Here is a 15816-nt window from a genome sequence, read left to right as displayed (position 1 = left end):
TATTCCTGTTCATCAGACAGTTTTGTATATATATATATATATATATATATATATATATATATATATATATATATATATATATATATATTTATATAAGGGCATTACTGTACGATAACGCCTCACGCCATGAGGGACTCTAAGGTCAGACTACTATAAAAAGCACATTTTTACCGAATGCGAGGAAATGCAACTCTCAAAGCCAACCCCTTAAAAACGGACTAAATTATAGATCATGATTTCGTAGTTATTGTAGTATTATACAACTTCTACTTGTCAGTATAATATGGTCCAGAAAAATAGAAATAAACAGTGAATCAACATACCAAACGAACACCATGTATCCAGCATAGCATATAGACGACTGTTCATCGCTATTTCCCTCCACTTACATAGGGAAATAGCGATGAACAGTCGTCCATATGCTATGCTGGATACATGGTGTTCGTTTGGTATGTTGATTCACTGTTTATTTCTATTTTTCTTGACCATATTATACTGACGAGTAGAAGTTGTATAATACTACAATAACTACGAAATCATGATCTATAATTTAGTTCGTTTTTAAGGGGTTGGCTTTGAGAGTTGCATTTCCTCGCATTCGGTAAAAATGTGCTTTTTATAGTAGTCTGACCTTAGAGTCCCTCATGGCGTGAGGCGTTATCGTATAGTAATGCCCTTATATAAATATAAATATATATTTCGGGAATAAATGATGGATTTTTTCCCTTATGAGGTTTTTTCATGCTAGCTACTTGATAAATTCTTGTAAAAGAATTCGTCCTATTATTGAATTTATATATATATATATGTATATATATATGCATGTGTGTGTCTTTGTGTGTGTGTTTATCACTCCTCCACCACTTGCCAAGTGGCAACCTAGCAGTTTGGCAAAAGAGACCGATAGAATAAGTACCAGACTTGAAAAAAAAAAAAGTGTAAGTACTGGTGTCAATCTATTCAACTAAAACACTTCAAGGTGATGCCCCAGCATGGCCATAGTCCAGTGACTTAAACAAGTAAAAGGTAAAAGGCATAATTTTTGATAATGCTATCCAATTGTTTGGTGATTTTATTTGTAGACGCATATAAATTTGTGATGATATAGGTTGGAGGAAATTGCTTTGTTTGTGCACTTTCAGCATGCTGTATGTATGTGTGTGTGTACATGTACTTGATACAGGGTATTCCCTTTTGATGATGGAAAAATAAGCAGTTCCTGTTTGTTAATTTATCACATTTAATTAGTTTGTTTAGTTTGATTTTTGATTAGTTGATTATTATCTTGCTGGATCTCTATTTATAATTATGACTGAGGCAAATCATGTTACTTTTGTCACTTTTATGCCACCTATCCATTCATCTTCTATTCTTGGGTGAGTCAGTGGGATGGAATCCTCTCACATTTCTGCCTTAAGATCCTATCAGAAGCAACCATCTTTAGACTTTCTTACTGGATTCCCAAGCATGATCAACTGAGACTGGATATTATCCAAACATCTCACTTTTGGCCTACTTCTAAGTTTCCCGCCAGTTGGCTCAGTTTGAAGAATCCATCTTGCAATTCTTTTCTACAACATTCTAATCACATGTCTACAGTACCGAAGCTGTGATCTCTCAATGTGGAGCTGTGACCTCTCAATACACATAAAATTGAAGAATCTGATGAATTTCTAAAGATTTTTAGAAGAAACTCATGTTGAAAGCTTGTTCACCAATGTTCTAGTAGCAAAAAAACAAAAGAAATTACATTAGATACTGTATATAAAGTCAAAAATAATTCCCTCTCCCCTCCTCTGCTTTCTAGCTATCTCGTAATCGATGCTTACCTAGAGAAAGCAATTGAAAGCTAGTCTAGTAAAGACCCAAGATGACATCCTAAAAAAATGACATACAATACATAGATATAGTTGTCTAGTAAGAAGCAAGCTTCTTACTAGACACATGGTTCTAGGATTTGGCAGACAGAAATTGAAAGAGACCCGTCATATTGTGTCTTTGTGTTTGTTCCTCACCACTGCTTGACAAGTGGTATTGATTTGTTTATATCCCTGTAACTTAGTGGTTCAGCAAAAAGGAGACCAATGAAATAAGTACCAAGTTTTAAAAAAAAATAAATAGTGGGGTCACTTAGACTAAAAAGTCTTCAAGGTGGTGCCCCAGCATGGCCACAGTTTAATGACTGAAACAGGTAAAAGACAGAAGACAATTCCAGTTAAGTTACTAAAGAAGAGATTTTAGCATTCTTTATTAAAGATATTGTCAGGATTCAGTGTGTCAGAACTTTTGTAATCATTTGTAAATGTATGCAATCGTATTTCTGTAATACAGGACATATATGCACCTGTGTGTATCCATCTGTGTGTATCTTCATTAGTTATTTAGTACCAGTCTGACCTGAACTATTAGAAGGTATGTAGTCACTTTTCTTTGACTATTGTCATATATAAAATTATCAGATAATTTAATGCTTGCTCACTTTTGATTTCCCTTCAGTCCAAGATCATTAGAGATTCCTGGAAATGATTTGCAGAATGTTTGTTTCCTAAGAACTCCAAGTGAAGCTAATTATATTGCAACAGAGAGCAAAAGGAAGAATGTTGTAATTATTGGATCATCTTTTATTGGTAAACACTAGTTTCTTTCTTCATGCTTCTTTTTTCTTATATATTTGTGTGTGTATGTGCACACATGCAAATTATGTTGTGTCCTCATACAACTTCATTGTCTTGCAATGTCTAGCTTGTATTTTCCAGTGGATTATGTGGGTAACTCCAATTCTCTGAACAACCGAAGACCTTTAACAAGAACATGTTAATGATGTGGTTGTTTCACATGTAACTTTTTCAGATCTAAGAAGTCATAAACTGATGGATTATTCAAATAAGAAACCTCTCTGTTAGAAATGAGAGGAAATGTTATAAATATGAAACTAGAAGACTTGATGTTGTGGTCTTTTTTGTGGGTAAAAATTATACAATATAATTTCATGAATGAAAGAGAGCTTTTAATGGTAACATTGTTATTGAAATTAATGAATGAGATAGTATGAATTGGGAGTAGTGTTAATTCTTTTGGAAGTTTTGAATGGAAATAAGTGGTAACCAAAAAGTCTAAAGAACAGGTTTTGTTTTAGTGATATAAGATGCAAGACACTGTTCTATAGTAAGGTAGAGTGTGAAGTTTATTAATAAACAGTATTAAAAATAAACCTTTAATTTGAGATTACCTCATATAAAGCAGGGTTTGGTGTGATTCTTCTTCCTATCATTTCAGAGTCCTTAATTGCTACTTGATTATAAAGATGTTAGAAAATATGGTGAACATTTTCATTGAAGAAAGAAGTCAATACCTAACTAGAACTATTCATAATAGCAGTTATCAGAAAGTATATGAAAGATAATGGGAAATTTAAAGTTGTTGTTTAGCCAGGAATCTCTGGTTTAGCATTCTCATCTTGACTACTTTGTCTTGTTCATTAGGCTTAGTGTATTTAATGCTACATTATCCAATGTATTCTTTCTTTGTTAATTTGGTAGGTGCATTTTGAGGGAAATCTGGCTACTATTTCTTGCATTTTGAAGGACTATATAGAGGATCCAGCTTTGGCTTGATTAATGATGTGCAACTAATATATGAATACATGGAATTATTGGGTTGGTAAAAAAGTTTGTAGCGTTTTTCAATTGGTGATGTTTAATCATGTGATCTGTTTTATCACATGACAGAAACATATGACATATATATATTTTCTGAAAGAGGAGATCTCAACACATTTTTTTATTTGAATTTTGTGTGGATTATTAACTTCTACTGTTCTTATGAAATTGAAAATGAAAGAAATGAAATACATTTTCGTCAGTTAATGCTCTTTTATTTCCGGAAAGGCAAAAATGCTGCACAAATAACAAAGAAAATATGTGCTGTTTACAAAGACGGTGTCATAGCTGAAAGTACTGTTTGTAAGTGGTTCGCTTGGTTTAGAACTGAAAATTTTGATCTGGAAGATTGTGAATGTTCCAACAGGCTTACAGTCAGGACTTTAATAAAAATAATCCATGTCAGACTACGCAAGACAACATGGAGATTCTCCATATATCTCATGTGAATTGGATTATTTACATTACATGAAAAAAGGTCTTGGGGAAAACAAAATGAACCACCTTCAATCTCAACAAAAGCTGGTTTGTTTCTGAAGAAGGTGATGCTCTACATCTGGTGGGACTAGAAGGGCATTGTGTATTATTTCCACAAAATCAGATGTTAAATTCAAACTATTATTGTTCCCAATTAGACCGATTAAAGGAGGTGATTGATGAAAAACATCCAGAATTGGGCAACTGGACAATGCTAGACTGCAACCGGACATCAGAACAATGCTAAACTGCACATTTCTTTGCCGACTAGGCAGAAATTGGTACAGCTTGTGTGGGATGTCCTAACCCACCCACCTGACCTTGCGCTTTTAGATTTTCATTTATTTCAATCCCTGCAAAATTCTCTTAATAGAAAGAACTTCGATTCTTTAAAAGGGTATAAAAACTACTTATACCAGTTCATGACCCAGAATTTTCTGGAAGGATGAGATCATGAAGCTGCCTCAAATATTGTGAAAGGTAGTGGAACAAAATAGGAAATATGTGGTTGAGTAAAGGTATGTACAACTATCTAAATATTGCTAATAAATTTTACTTAAAATACGCTACAAACTTTTTTACCACCCCAACAGAAGTGGTTAATAAAGCATTATTGATGAATCAGAGAAAGAAAGAGAAATGAATCCTAGCAACGGACTATTGGAGGATGGTGGATTAAATGCACTCAATAGATTTTGTAGATAAAATGAAATCAGTGATCAAACATTGTTACAGGGGATTAATTTTAAGTGTAATCTACTCCAGTAGTTTTACATAGAAACCACATTTTTTTAAATGTTTTATATGAGCATTGGTTCCACTAGCCTGTAATCAGGATGTATGGTCTAAATGTTAAGTTCACCTTCCTGAAGCCATATATCCATAGGTTATTAAGTAGCAATCAAAGATTGGCACCTGAAATTTGAAGTGTTGTCAGAGACTTAAGCATTCTGTTGAGCAACATGTTCTCTAAGTTCAACAGACATAGATGCACTATAATAATTCTTTCTACTATAGGCACAAGGCCTGAAATTTTGTGGAGTGGAGGTTAATTGATTACATCGACCCCACAACTCCACTGGTATTTATTTTATTGACCCTGAAAGGATGAAAGGCAAAGTCAACCTTATGGAATTTGAAGCCAGAATGTAAAGAGCCGCAAGAAGTACTACAAAGCATTTCTGTGTAACAGCTAATAGTTTTGCCCACTTAATAATAATGGCTTCAAATTTTGGCACAAGGCCAGCAATTTTAGGGTAAGGGGTAAGTCGATTACATTGACCCAGTGTTCAACTGGTACTTATTTTATTGACTCTGCAAGGCAAAGTCAACCACAGCAGCATTTCAACTCAGAACGTAAAGCCAGAAGAAATGTTGCTTATTATTTTGTCTGGCAAGGTAACAATCGTGCTTGCTTGCTGCCATAATAATATGATGCAGTACCAGGCACTGGCTCTCATGGCTTCTGATCTTAACTGATTGAAAGTGTTATCATGTACATGTTTTGTTTTGGTATAAGAGATGGACTACAGGAAATATTCTGCTCAATACCACAGATTTGCTTGTCAGCTGTTTGACCATAACTGTTGAGCATGTCCCTTGGTGACTGATGATATGTGCATCTCTGATCATGAGCAGAAGTAGTGGGGGAGCTTCATAGCCTTGTGTTGAGAGAAATTCTTTTGGGTTTGAATAAAACACCTCTGGAAACATGGGTGTTTCATTTTAACATCTTTAAACAAATCTTATTCAAGGACCTTTTAAGCTGGATGAGCTACTTGTCCTGAAAAAAAATCTAACTGGGCCCCACCTGCAAGGTCATACACTGCTAATCTTGATATGAAATCACCAAGTCATGCACATATGGTTGTGATGCATGTGCCTGATGTTCCCTTATCAGACGAGTAGTTGTGATGGGTATATTGGGCTTTGTATATTTGTACCCCAGTGTCACTTTGATGGCATGCACTGCTCTTTCACTCAATAATAATAATAAATGAGTGTAATCTGATAACCTAGATTATAGTTTGCATCAATGTAGTAATCCAGCAAAAAAATATCCTGATGAAAGAATAAAATTTCGTAGTATTTATTTTTACACTGTAAGGAAGAAATGAACAGAGAGTTTAATGTACATTTCCTCCTTACAGCATAATACTAAGAATTATATACACACACATCTTTTCGTTTTTTTTTTCTCTCTCTCTTCCTTTGTTCCTTTTTCACTTAATTTCATCATAATTGTTTGAGACTAAAGATTGCTTGTTTAGCCCAATTGATTCAAGCATATTATAGTTGTATTTTCAAAAGAAATTTTTAAAAAGTGCCCCACCCATTCCACACTTAATTACTAATTGGCTGTTTTTGGTTTCTTCCCACTAGGTATGGAAGTCGCTGCTGCAATTTTGGAGCAAGCCAAGTCTGTCACTGTGATCTGTCTAGAAAATTTACCATTCAAGACTGTTTTGGGGAATCATTTGGCTGAAAAAATACTGCAAGTATGTCATCCTTGTATTTGTTGTTATTGTAATCATTATCATCTTCATCATCTGAGATGCAATGTGTTGATGTGTGTGTATGTGTAGGATCCTAGGTATGACTTCAAGCTACATCTTGTAGTGAGACTCGTTTGAGAGTTCCAGGGTTTTGAAGAGTCTGGAACCACCTCTTAGTCTCTATTGTTCTCAGGTTTACTTTGACCTGGAGTAGTAGCACCTGTCAAGGTGCTATGGTTAATTAGCATATCAGGGCTTGCCTACTTATGCATATGAAGACTGGATTTGGCTCACTCTGTTGAAGAAACCTTCATGGCTCAACAGAGGGGAAAGTGGCTGCAGTAATGCATTGTGGAGTGCAGAGAGCAAGATGAGGCAAGCAAGACAACTTGGTCATCCACTACATCCATCTCTTTCCCCAAGTATCTTCACCTGGTCTTGCCATTGGATCAAAGATGGTCACAGATGAGAGTGAAGTTGGTGGTGTGCAATGCTTCATTTCAAATTAAGTCACCGCACAAGTCATCAGTCATCTTTAAAGATGACTAGATAAGCTTCCTCACTCAGATAAACATGATGTTTAGGAAAAGGTCCCATAGAATAATAACACAAAAGCTCATTGAGTTACATTCATCACTGGCTTTTGATCACAGCCAGAAGTGTTTTAATTCATATCTATTAATAATACTTGCACAAAAGGTCATGCCTGTAATTAACTTGCCACATAAAAATCTCCAGCTTCATCTCCATGCAGAAGGTGATGGGAAATCATTCTAGTATATTTTTGTCAAACACTGACATCATTGCAAGCTATATACACCAGATATGTAAGCATCAACAGCAGTGAAGAATTGACCAGTATTTTGTTTGTTTGCAGTTTTGAGCTCAATTTATTCTGTAAAAATACCTACCTGTAATGGATCAGCATCCTATCCAGTAGTCAGTTAAGGCTAAATGCTCTAGAAACTGGAGCTGAACAATGGTATTACACATCTTTGTAAATTGGCGAGGGTTAGTTTAATTCCTAAGTTAACCATTTCTTTTCATTCCAGTTAGGATGGTAGATAAAAAAACTGCAATTGTTTTGATATATATGAGAGTGTATATGTTTTATTTGGTTGTAACAGTTGACACCTTTCTGGCAGTGTCTTCTTCATATCTCAATAGATATGTAGCAGGAATATTAGCAGAGTCCCAACATCAACTCAATGCATATGAATTGAACCTGAATCACTGTGTTCAAACAGAAACCAAATGTAAATACCAAAACAGGGTTTTGACATCAGCAAGCAGCTAGCCATTCACATCTTTGGTTGTCACATTAAGAACTTGTTTTTATCAGGAGCTGGGTTGACCAGCAAGAACACAATCAATCCAGCAAAGGCTTAACTTGTTAGAATCTCAGAAGTAAATAACACTGGAATGACATTAACAATTTTGTCTTTGATGCCCTTTCTTTGACAGACCATTACGTGCATGTGTATGCAGATCATTTGTTTGGTAACTGATACAGCTAAAGTCAACTTCCTGCAGGAACTTATACCACTCACTTCAGCTATGAGATTCAGTGACTTCGACAATCCTCTATCATTACTGATGCAAACATCTTGCCCAGACACTCACAAATTGATTCTTTTAGTGCAAATATATATTTTCAGTGATTGTTGCAACAACAGTATTTTTCTGTGAATAATTAAATATTTTTGTATTTGAACTACACACAGATTTTTATTCTGTCAACAAACCAAATAGTCTGATGTTACAGATATGATTAGAGAAAAACTTACTATTTTAAGAGGCCATATTGAAGTGAGAAGAAAACCTGGAAAGAAATTAACAAACAGGAACATATAATGAAAAAAACGAACCAAATATGAAGTTCCAGTCTTTGGCAATATGCAGTGGTATTAATACTAATTAAGGTACATACATGTATGGATATGTTGTGTGTGGTGTGACAAGACTTGGTGGCAGTTTATATGCATATTTATTGCTACAGTTGTACAGGGCTTCATGAAAACAGACAGTGTCAAATTATCAAAATCATATTTACAGGTGTTGAAATCTTAATGACTAACTGACAGGCACATTGCTGCAAAAACATATGGTATTGATTCTTCACCATCTCCGAGTTGGTAATTGACTGTGAAAAAAGCTATTTGGAAAATCACACTGGTTTGAGTATGTAGCTGTGAAAACAGCTTTTGAGAGCAGAATTTATCTAGGACTGAGCAAAGAGAGTCTGAATTTTCTCTGAAATATTGCACCTAAATCAGCTTCTTATAAAGCAGGAATTTTTCAGAATTATCATGTGAACACTTGACCCTCGTTGGTTGAAAATGAGATGTGCATACATGATAGAGGTAATGAATTACATGCAACTAAACATGAAAACAAAAATGAAATCAACTGCCATAAATATATGAAGTTTCTTTGCATAATGTTTCTTTCACAGTTACATATAGATAAAGGTGTGAAATTCCAGTTCAACACCTCAGCAGCAGAACTTAAAGGAAAGGATGGCAAGTTGGTATCTGTTGTTTTAGCCAATGGTGAGGAACTACCAGCTGATGTTTGTGTTGTTGGAATTGGTAACTATTCATTAATATTCTTTATCGTTACAGTTTTGTACTTATTTTAACATACTGAAGGAAGATAAGCTTTGTCTAGCTGTCAGAACATGATCCACTGTAGGGCTTATTGTTTTTTTTTTTACTCTTTTTGAAACTACAGTGAACTGTTTCTTTGAAATTTTTGGTTGTACCCAGCCTATCTTGAAACCAGTTTTAAATAATATTTCTTTCGTTTATGAACTCTCTCTCTTTCTATCTCTCTCTCTCTCTCTCTCTCTCTCTCTCTCTCTCTCTCTCTCATACATGTTGTTCTACTTTTTAAAGATCACTTTTATTCATCTATTCGCTCTTACCAAAACAGTTCTCTATCTTCTCAAAGTCTATACTAGGCATTCTAATCTCACTTGCCACTTCTGAGATAAAAAAAATCCCGCACTTCCTCAGGAGTATGTGTTGCTGCTACTGTATGAGAAGCTCCTTGAATTGACTTTTTTGCTGACTAACTCCTCAAAAATAGCCATCACTTGAGTCTTTTATTATATGTAAATAGAGTAGATAGCAAGATAGGTGTACAATGCTGTTAGCAGCAGAATATGGCAGAGTGCAGTATGATCCTCCAGACTAGATTATAACATGGCATATCCAAAGTAGTTGACCTATGAATTGGTGTTAAATAATTACTTGGTTATATGTGTGTATCCATGCAAAGCTGACCCAAGTGGATGGTCCGTCTTCAGCATTTACCTATACTATTTCTAATATTGTAATACCATTCTTGTCTGAAATACAGAGATATACATACAGCTCAACATAGTTAATATGAAATTTATAATAGAAAGGAAGTCATAGAATCAGCGGCTCATTTGATAGTGAAGATGCTCTGTCTTTCTGTGTTCATGGATTTAGATCAGCAAAACAGTTATTTTGATATATCATCATAGAAGTACTATCATTAATAACACTGAGGAAACTCTGAGTTTCTTGTTAAGAGAATTCTAAATACTTAAGCCTAATGCTTTAGTATTTATATATAGTAACTCTCAGGTATATATTTGATGGTTAAGCCATTCTCCATCATCTGTTGTGGTCTTATTCAATCTGTCTTGAATGCTTTTAATTGTAAGTTTACTTAATCAGAGCCAACTCAGGACTGAATAGCAATAGATCTACAAGACCAGTCAAAACAAGGATCCAGTGATTTATAGATGCTTCCCTCAATTTTATACATATGGCTTTTTTGAGACATGTTTTTGGAAAAAGTGCATCTTATATGTCATTAAATCTTAGAACCTCAGTTCAAGTGCAATGTGACAATTCTACATTGCACTCAATACTATAAACCACTGCATGTCAATGTGCAATGAGGTCCTGAACTAGATGAGAACATGGTATATTTAGAGTATTGGTTCTGTGAACTTCACCATGTAGTTAGACTGATAACATTCATGGCATAATAACTCTTCCCATCACTATTGGCCAACTATTGAACTCTGTCCTGCCTTTGACGACACTCAAGTATCGCAGTAGCAATATTTATTTCATGGAGTTCCTCAATCAGTTACAAACATGATCAATGTTGAGTTGAGGTAAGTTCTTTGTAAACTGAGGTTCTAAAATTCAATGGCATATAAGATGCACTTTTTTCCAAAAAAGCTATATGTATAAAATTGAGGGAAACATCTGTAAATCACAGGATCCCTGTTTTGCTTGCTCTTGTAGATCTATTGTTATTTAGCTCGTATTTGGCCCTGAGTAAACCTATGATTAAAAGCATTCAAGACAGATTCAGTAGGACCACAACAGATGGAGAATGGCTTAACTATCAGATATATGTCTGAGAGATACTATATATAAATACTAAAGCGTTAGGCAAAAGTATTTAGAGTTCTGTTGACGAGAAATTCAGTTTCCTAATGTTATTAACGATAGTACTTATATGATGATACATCAAATATCTGTTTTCTTGATCCATCCATCTTTTATGCCATCAAATAATGTAAGAACTTCATTTTGCTTACATTGCTAATATTTTTGAGAAAGTATGGCTTTCACGGTCTTATGATATCTGGTGATCTGAACCTATAAAAAACAAAAGCATTCTTTACTAGACTGCTCTATCCCCCCCCCCCCCCCCCAGGATAAAACTCAAATTAATATTTAAATTGTACCCATTCAAATTTTTCTTGTTGCTTGAATTTTTTTCTCATTTTGTTTTCTTTAAAAGGAGTTACACCAGCAACAGCATATCTCGAAGGTACACCTTTGCAAAAAAATTCATATGGGTTCGTTTGTGTTAATGAAGTAAGTTAATTAAAAACATTAGTGAATATTTTAAAAAGTAATTATTGAGAAAAAAAAAATCTGTCACTACATATTTGTTTTTCGTATTGAAAAATTGGTGCAAGTGCTATGTACAAACTGTAGCAAAGTTCATCCTTCTCCAGGGTATTGACTATTGTCAGAAATCACTGGTAAAATGTAATCGTAGATTGCTAGGACCTTACCAGGGTTGATAACATACCTGTTATTGGGTTGATTCAGTCTGATTTTTGCCAGAATTAAAAATCACAGTAAACAAACAATAAATATATTGGTGGATTGGCAGAATTTTATTGTCAGGCAAAATGCCTTGTAGCATTTGTTCTGGCTCTTTACATTCTGTGTTCAAATCCCACTGAGATCAACTTTGTTTAAGCAGCCCTGTTGGCATGAAAAGCAAAGTACCAATTAAGGACTTGTCAATGATATTGTCTACTGCTACCCTCAAAATTGCTGGCCCTGTGCCTAAATCAGAAACCTTTCATATTATGATTATTGTTAGTATTATTAGTTTGATGTAATTAACAAATCTCCTATTACTAAAATTGCAGGCCATTGTGACTAAACTTGAAACCATTATTATTATCATTAGGGTGGCAAGCTGGCAGAATCATTAGCACACTGGGCAAAATGCTTAGCAGTATTTCGACGAACTTTACATTCTGAGTTCAAATGCCACCAGGGTCGACTTTGCCTTTCATCCTTCCAGAGTCAGTGTAATCAACACATTCCCTTCCACTAAACTGCCGTCCTTGTGACAAAATTTGAAACTATTATTATTATTATTATTAGTAGTAGTAGTAGTAGTAGTAGTAGTAGTAGTAGTAGTAGTAGTAGTAGTAGTAGTAGTAGTAGTAAGGTGGCAAATTGACAGAATCATTAGTGCACTGGGCAAAATGCTTAGCAGCATTTCATCCACCTTTACATTAGGAGTTCAAATTCCGCCAAAGTTGACTTTGCTTTTCATCCTTTTGGGGGTCAATAAACTAAGTACCAGTTATGCACTGGTGTTGATGTAATCTACTATCCCCCTCCCACAAATTTCAGGCCTTGTACCTATAGTAAAAAGGATTATTACCTCCACCTTAGCAAAGGTGGAGGTATTGTTTTCAGTCATGTTTGTTTGTCCGTGGACAAGATATCTCAAGAACCACTCGATGGACTAGGATGAAACTTTCAAGGATGTTTGGCCTTGTGACTGGCATGAACTGATTAGATTTTGGGATTGATCCGGTACCGGACAAGGATTCTGGATTATTACCTCTGCCTTAGCGAAGGTGGAGGTATTGTTTTCAGTTGTGTTTGTTTGTCTGTGGACAAATATCTCAAGAACCACTGGATGGGTTCAGATGAAACTTTCAGGGATGTTTGGCCTCGTGACTGGCACAAACTGATTAGATTTTGGGATCAATCTGGTACTAGACCAGAATTCTGGATTATTTTTCCTGTTCTTTTACTTAACTTTTGAGTGTGGCCGGGTTCATTTTTAGTATTCTCATTTGTGAGAGCAGTTGAGTTTATTTCAGATATTCTCATTTTAAAAATCATCTCTGGCTAATCGTTGAGAAGACGTTGGTGTTGCCTTGGCAGAGGTTTGTGCTGAGTCCTCGTTGTTGTTGTTGTCGTCGTCGTCGTCGTCATTATTATTACAATTATTATGATGGTGACATGGCAGAATTGTTGGCAAACCAGGAAAAATGCTTAGAATTTCTTTTGGCTTTATGTTCAGAGTTCAAATTCCACTGAAGTCAATTTCACCTTTCATCCTTTGGGAATGGGGTTGATAAAATAAGAACCAATTGACCACTATGGTTAATGAAATTGACTAGCCCCTCCCACAAAAATTTCAGCCCCTCTGCCTATACCAGAAAAGATTATCCTTGTTATTATTATTGTAGTGGAGGAACAATAACTACACATTTGCATTACTATAACTTGTAATGTCCAGTTCTTCAAAGAAAACAAAGTCTGTAAAATACTAACATTTTTCCTTCTCATTTTTCAGTACATGCAAACCAATGTAGAAGGAATCTATGCTGCTGGAGACATCACTGAGTTTCCATTGTTTCTGAGATCTAACAATGGTTCCAATGTGCAACATTGGCAGATGGCTCATGCTCAAGGTAAGTCCTTCTTATCTCTTTTGCACAATGGCATTGTTTAACTACACAGAGTTGCAGGTATAACTATGTGGTTAAGAAGTTTGCTTCCCAACCACAATGTTTCAGGTTCAATGCCATTGTGTGACACTTTGGGCAAGTGCCTATTATAACCCCAGAATAACCAAATCTTTGTCAATGGGATTTGGTAGATGGAAACTTAAAGAAAACACTGTGTGTATGTGTGTGTGTCTTTGTATTGGCATTGCATGACAGTCATAGAGTGATTGACATTGTCATACTAACTGTGTCATTCATTTCTAACATTACCTTAAAAGTTGGTGCTAGGAAGGACATTTGACCATAGTAAATCTACTTCAATAAAAAATACCCATCCAACCCATGCAAGCATAGAAAAGTGAACATTGAAATTAAGCTTATTTGGTCAGAAAACAATAGAAGTGGGTTGCATTTTTAGACTAATATACTGCCCTGTAATGTTTTGGCTATCTTATTATATCTGATATATTGACCTAATGTTATAAGGGCTAATTATAGAGTACTGGTTCACATAAACTGGTCGATACAAAAACAACTTATAGTGTCTTTGCTCAGAACTTGTTACACAAGTTCCCAGGTAAGTCCTTGTTACTTTTGTAACAAGTTCTTCAGTCAATTTTAAAATCGATTAAATTGATCATAAATTCAATCAGTTTATGGTCAATTCAGAATTGTGCCATCAGTAGAAATGACAGAAAGTGAGAAAGAGAGATAGATATATATATATGACAAATCTGTGAAGCAGAGACTCGAGTATGTTGGTGAGTGACTTTGAAGCTGTCAGTTGCATGGCCTTTTTACAGATGTAGTCTAAGATGCCAGTATGAGTAGAAGCAGTATTTCATTGTGGGTTTCACCTGAGCTACGTAAAGGATTAATAGATGTTGGGGACTGAAATATTTCCTGTCCCTAAAGAAACAGATCAATCTTTGTGATGCAGCCTTTGCTAAGCCAGGGGCCTCAGTGAGAGTGAGATTTAATGTTTGTAGTGACATGTCATTCAAGTTTAGAGGTTGCTCTCAACTGGAGTGGGGGAAAGTAAGAGAGAAGAAAAAAAGAGTCTTGTATTGGAGGGGAATCATGCTGCCTCAAGAGAGAAGAGTGATGAAACAGAGAAGATGGTAATGATGGTGAGTGGGCCAGAGATTGGAGAGAGTGAGTGGGTGAGTTCATGAGATTGTGAAAGAGTGGTTGATGGAAGGGAGGCAGGGGATTGTTTGACAATGCACGATCTCGTAGTTAGAATGTTGGGCTCATGATCATAAGGTAGTGAGTTTGGTTCCTGGAACAGCTAATACATTGTGTCCTTGAGCAAGACACTCATTTCACATTGCTTCAGTTTACTCAGCTGAAAATAAGTACCACCGAACTATTGGTACAGCTGTCACTCCTTCCATCTGTCACACTCTCAATGTTCTGCTGAGTGAAGAGTGAGTCAAGATGAGACAGTCTCTATATCTACTCACATTAACACCTATAGCAATTAGTGAAAGGCTACCAGGTCATACTTGCAATTGAAGGCTACACGTTATATCTGTATGTATTCCCCTTCTCTTGATATGTGTACATTGATTGTAAATGAAAGCCATTGTGCATGCATTGTCAGTTTTTTACAGTCCTCCACAAAAGCATGTTCTAGCTGTTGTTACTTAAAAGACTGAATATCACCATATTTAGAAACCAGTGTAGTTTGGTGATAGGAATAACATCTGACTATGGAAAAATCTACCTCAATACAGTTTCACCTAATACAAAAGCATAAACAAATTAAGACAACAATATTGTATAAAAGGATAATTTCAGTTACCTATTTAGCTATCTCTGACAGGTCAGAAGTGAAGTACATTCTATTAGGAATAGCTAGTATGTGTTCTGTATTTTATACTATATCTGATATTCTAAATCTATCATATTCTGCTTCAAGTTAGATATTTCTTTGAAATTTTTGTAGGAAAGAATGCAGCACTTAACATGCTGGGAAAGAATATCAAAATCAGAAGTGTGCCCTGTTTTTGGACGATGATGTTTGGTAAAAGTATCCGCTATGCAGGTTTGTCTTTTGGAGTTTCATAAGATTAATGAAAATTTCTATCTAATATGAATGTAACATCTCTGTTTAATATCGTCCCATCTA

At 35.3% G+C, this 15816-nt stretch overlaps 1 protein-coding gene across 6 annotated transcripts in view; it reads left to right on the top strand.

Annotated features, from left to right (window-relative positions):
• The window catches only part of LOC106872255 (apoptosis-inducing factor 3), a 125935-nt gene that overhangs the window by 100878 nt on the left and 9241 nt on the right, over window positions 1–15816 (top strand). For all 6 annotated transcript variants that reach the window (XM_089353622.1, XM_089353618.1, XM_089353629.1 and 3 more), the window contains 6 exons: window positions 2497–2627; window positions 6519–6634; window positions 9087–9222; window positions 11429–11505; window positions 13529–13646; window positions 15634–15732. In XM_089353622.1, coding sequence (XP_089209748.1) covers window positions 2497–2627; window positions 6519–6634; window positions 9087–9222; window positions 11429–11505; window positions 13529–13646; window positions 15634–15732 — 677 coding nt within the window. The remainder of the gene's footprint in view (window positions 1–2496; window positions 2628–6518; window positions 6635–9086; window positions 9223–11428; window positions 11506–13528; window positions 13647–15633; window positions 15733–15816) is intronic.

Source organism: Octopus bimaculoides, chromosome 1 (genome assembly GCF_046866305.1).
Source record: "Octopus bimaculoides isolate indiv1 chromosome 1, ASM4686630v1, whole genome shotgun sequence".
Classification (NCBI taxonomy): domain Eukaryota; kingdom Metazoa; phylum Mollusca; class Cephalopoda; order Octopoda; family Octopodidae; genus Octopus; species Octopus bimaculoides.
This window is presented reverse-complemented; position numbering and strand designations above follow the sequence as displayed.